Here is a 5,020-nt window from a genome sequence, read left to right on the forward strand (position 1 = left end):
CCAAAAATTTGGTTTATTGTGAAAACGTTAGTGCCATATACCTTCGGGTAATCGGTTCGACACCGACGCCAAGCATATTGAGATGGACATACATTTCGTAAATGAAAGTTGCCGTGGAGAAGTTCGTGTTCTTCACGTCCGTCCGTTGCAGATATGAGATATCTTCACTAAAGGTCTTCCGCGCGTGCTATTTGATGATTTCGAGGACGATCTAGCGTACGACAACCTCCCGCTTCGACTGCGGGGGTGTGATAGACTATGTAAATATTGTAAATATTCCCTTCCTTATGTAAATATTCCCTTCCTTATGTAAATATTCCCTTCCTTATGTATTGTAATTAGGTCCTATAATTTAGCCTAGTATCATTATACCTACTTTGTATATAAGGACTTTCATACATCAATACAGATTACGGATTGATTTCCTACAGATAGAATGATCTTTTGAGATATTTACTGTTTAAGACTATAAGATTAAAAGTCATTTTGGCACATTTAGTTTTTTTAGTTTAAGACCACAAGATTTAAAAATCGTTTTTTATTTTATTAAACTCCATACCAAGTCAAAATCAGACATACAATTTGAAACGGAGTGAATATTATTTTGGATCCTTTAGCGTTCTTTTATTTTACTCAACTTCTTTATCCAATTTTGCAGCTTACTGAAACTTCTTATTTTTCATACATTTGACTGTACGTAACTTAATTTTCTCTTTAAAATGTTGTTTCCATTTTTTCAGTTCTGAGTTTTTTAAACTAATCAATTTTATGTTTAATATATTAAGTATATAATTAATTCATTTATTTTTCAAGTATTTCTTGCTCTAATCATTTGAGAATACGTTATCTAAAATTTATTTTAAAAATAAGATATAAAAATGATAAAAGTAAAAATAGTTAAAAGGTGACATAACCTGCATAACTCTGAAATGCATTAAAAAAATCTTAAACTATATGCATATATTATTTCTAGAGGCTTTCTCTCTCTGTCAGGAAGAGAAGGAAATAATACAGGAAATTACAAGGCTTCTGAGTAATGCCAGAGCCATGGCGGAAAAAACTGAAAATAAAAAATCAGAGATTTTTGTAGGCGGAATACCGAATACCTAAAGATCCTACTAAATTTAACGCATTTTATTCAGATTTTTTGTACTTGATTTTTCTATAATCGTTACCCCCCTCAAACTATAATTGATCCTAGTTACTCCCTATACTTGGTTTTTCTATACTCGTTACCCCCTCAAACTATAACTGATTCTAGTTACTCCCTATACTTGGTTTTTCTATAATTGTTACCCCCTCAAAAGAAAAATGGAAAAAAAAAATAAGGGAAAGTAGCTGTCGATAAAAGGAAATAGTATTTTAGATTTTTTTACACATCAGATTAATGTGATGTGACTGTTATTTTAAACTCTCACACGACAAACGTCTTTTGAAATCACGTTTTCCACCGGGTGGCTGTTTGAGGGGGTAACGATTATAGAAAATCCAAGTATTGGAGGGTAACTAAGACCAGGTATAATTTAAGGGGATCTAAATAAAACACGCCAATTTAGAGGGGTCTTTAGGTATTCTCCCATTTTTGTATGATCAATTTTTTTCTATTCAAATTATAATGGATTACGTTCACCAATATTTTCCGGCAATGGTAAGCTAGGTGGTCCATTTAGGATTTGTCTGGTATGACAAAAAATGTTTTCCACGGAAAATGTTTTTCAAGAAAGTATTTTCTCGGAAAATAAGTGATTCTCCTACTCATTTTCTTGTATTTGGTATGCAAGTTGGAAAATATTAGTTTAAGAGCATTTGCATGTATTCAAAGCAAAATACTACCGTATGAGATTTTTTACTTCGGAGTGCAGCTTCTGGTGGTGGGCGTAGGAGCGGGTGAGGTGGGGTGCAGGGTGGGGGTAGGGGGGTAAAAGAAAATTTCTCATTTTTATAAAAAATTTATAACAGTAAAATAAAATATATGAAATAAAAAATTCGCGGGGAGTGGGAGTGGGTAGTTAGGTGGCAGGTGGGGGTGGAGCTCGGATACGTTGGTTTGCTTCTATTGAATTTTGAAAATGTTTTCCGTCAAATTTTTAAGAAAAACATTTTTCAAGATATTTAATAAAACCAAACAAGATAATGTAGAAAAATATTTTCCATCATACAAAGCACAACCTTAAGCTGATCAATTAACAGCTCAAAGGTCTCGGTGCAAATAACTACTATAAATCAAGAGGATCCTGCTGCATGCAAAAGCGCAAAAGCACACAGAGAGACAGAGAGAAAAAGAGGATGGCAAAAGTGGTAGCAAAGAAGATAGCTGTTAGTGCAGTATCATCAGATTTCGAAGTAGGTGATGAGGCTGTTAAGATGTTTAACGTTAAGACCTCTTCCTCTTCTTCACTGCCATGCCCTTTGTTAATGTTTTCGCCGACTGCACGAGGATCCTATCCAATTTTACTCTTTTTCCATGGATTCGCGCTCAAGCCCATCTGGTACAAGTCCCTCCTTCAACACATTTCTTCCCACGGATATATCATTGTTGCTCCTGAGGTACGTATACCTACTTATAACTTGCCATGTTCGTCATTAGTATGTACCCGAATTTTTGAGTCCATCCCTATATATATGTGTGTATGAATAACTAGTATCGATTAAATTATACTATATACATTTCAGATTCCACTCTTCAAACGACCCAAAATTCTCAAGGGTCTAAATTCTAGATCAACAATTATACTTAATTGTGCAATCATTTCGATTTTAGTGTAGCGAAATAAAACTATTCTCGAATGTTCATATATATATATACATATATAGTCATATAGATATGATGAACTGCATTCATTTTTTAAAGAGATGGACTTTCTCTTATTTGTAGTCGACAAGAAGGATTTTCTCCAATTTCGATTATCTTTCTCTTACTAATACTTTCAAAAAAAAAAAAAAATCATAAGAGATCCACCATCTTGGTGGGGATTATGCTAGGAACAGTGACATGTGCAGCCTTTTGTAATACTTGTTAGTACTCGTCTTTGATGAGATTGAAATCCTAATCCCTTTAACTTGATACTTTTATCTCTAATTTATTTCAACAAAACTGGGCTTTAGTGCCAAATATAGTAGCGTCTACAGATCTACTCGGCAATATGAATCTTCATTATTCATACAGATCTATTTATGCCTGTCTCAACTCAATATTAATTACTTTTAAAATAAATGTACTTGTAAGCCAACCTTGTTCAATTTGACACCCTTTTGCTGGAAAATTACAATTGTGTAATGTATATACTATATTCTTCGTAAGTTCTGTTCATTTTATTTTGACACTACTTAGTAAAAATCTGGTTGCAGTTTTCTCCTCTGTCATCCCAAAGCCAAGAAGTGAAGAACGCAGGAAAAGTAGCAGACTGGTTAACTTATAACAACCTCGAATCCGTACTGCCAGATAAGGTTCTCCCGGACCTCCTGAAAGTCGCCGTCTCTGGCCACAGCAGAGGTGGTAAAATAGCATTCGCCTTAGCTTTAGGCTACGGTGGCAGCTCATCCTCAAGCTCAACAACGCCACTCAAATTCTTAGCACTACTCGGAATTGATCCAGTAGCAGGATTCTCTCCGTCCTGTTTATGTCCTCCCAATATTCTCCAATATGTTCCTTACGATTTCGATCAATCGATCCCTGTAGCTGTTATTGGCGCCGGCTTGTCAAATCAACGAGCATATGGTGTGCTCCCACCAGGTTGTTAGGGTTTGCCCTGATTTTTTTAATCTTATTAGGATTTGCTTACGTACCATAATTGTTTTTTACTTTTAAGGGAAAACTAATTCTTTTTCATGTTTAAAGAAAAAGGCTATCGTCTTCTATAAATTGAGGATCTTTCCTTCACACAATGACATAATATATAGTCTTTTATGGTTAGAGAGTTTTGTTTACGGAATTTATTCTCTAGATATTTTTGTTCTCTTTTATATTACTACTAACTGATTGTTAATCTCTTCCCGTATGAATATAGGTTCATATAAGTCAACTAACCAAATTACATTATAATATTATCTTTTGATGTATTTTCCTTGTTCTATGTCTGATTTAAGATCTGTTTTACTAATTTTGCATGAGTACTCTTTGTTATTTCAATCCCAACACAGGTGCGCCAAATGGGGTTAATCATGCGGAGTTTTTCAACGAGAGTAAGCCCCCTTGCTACTACTTTTTGGCTAAGGATTACGGTCATACGGATATATTGGATGATAAAATAGCAGATTTAATAAGTATTGTGCTGAAAAGTGGAAAAGGATCAAAGGATAGTTTGAGAAGGGCTGTTGGAGGAATTGTGGTGGCATTTCTCAAGGCTTATTTGGAAGGTCAAGTTGATGATTTAAATGCTATTGTTGAATCACCTACTCTTGCTCCTATTACCCTTGATCCAGTTATATCTGTCAAGGATTAATTAGAACAGCCAAAAGATCATAGTCATGAAATAAAGATCTTTTAAGTGTGGATGTTTGCATTCCTACAATCGTATCCTAAAATGTTGTCACATTAATATTTCGACGACAATGTATTTGTACTATGTTTCAGGAATAAGTCTGTACGTTTCGAAAATTCCCAATAAAAAAGTTTGTTTGTTGCTTATCCTGTCTTCATTACTTTTTTTAGCGTAAGGAAACTTCATAGCTCTTTTTTAGTTCTTTAGTTTATAGCATGATTATCAAGTTGGGTTGTTAGTTAACTTTTCTATTTTGCCCTTAACCAGGGAAGAGTTTAATAGAGTAGGTTATGTTTTCATGTAGACGATGTTGTAAAAAACTATACTATTAGGACTTAACGTGCATCAATGTGTAAAATTTCATGTAAAGTTAGATCATGGTAACTTAAAATAAAGTAACAATGAGTTAAATTGCATAAAATTACTTACTTCTGTAGTGCCGCAAAAAATTTCTTCAAGTTTTAAAGCGTTAAAGTGCTTCAAACAAGCGCGCACAGAGTCGACCTTCAAACTGACACAAAATCCCAATGTATATTGAT

At 34.1% G+C, this 5,020-nt stretch overlaps 1 protein-coding gene across 1 annotated transcript; it reads left to right on the plus strand.

The window, feature by feature from the left end:
* Positions 1 to 2,124: 2,124 nt before the first annotated feature.
* On the plus strand, positions 2,125 to 4,625 carry LOC132029239 (chlorophyllase-1-like). The gene is made up of 3 exons (XM_059418558.1): positions 2,125 to 2,547; positions 3,349 to 3,733; positions 4,141 to 4,625. Exons 1-3 carry the CDS (start codon positions 2,242 to 2,244, stop codon positions 4,440 to 4,442), a joined length of 993 nt encoding a protein of 330 aa, XP_059274541.1. The 5' UTR covers positions 2,125 to 2,241; the 3' UTR covers positions 4,443 to 4,625.
* The last annotated feature ends 395 nt before the right edge of the window (positions 4,626 to 5,020 follow it).

Source organism: Lycium ferocissimum, chromosome 1 (assembly GCF_029784015.1).
Source record: "Lycium ferocissimum isolate CSIRO_LF1 chromosome 1, AGI_CSIRO_Lferr_CH_V1, whole genome shotgun sequence".
Classification (NCBI taxonomy): domain Eukaryota; kingdom Viridiplantae; phylum Streptophyta; class Magnoliopsida; order Solanales; family Solanaceae; genus Lycium; species Lycium ferocissimum.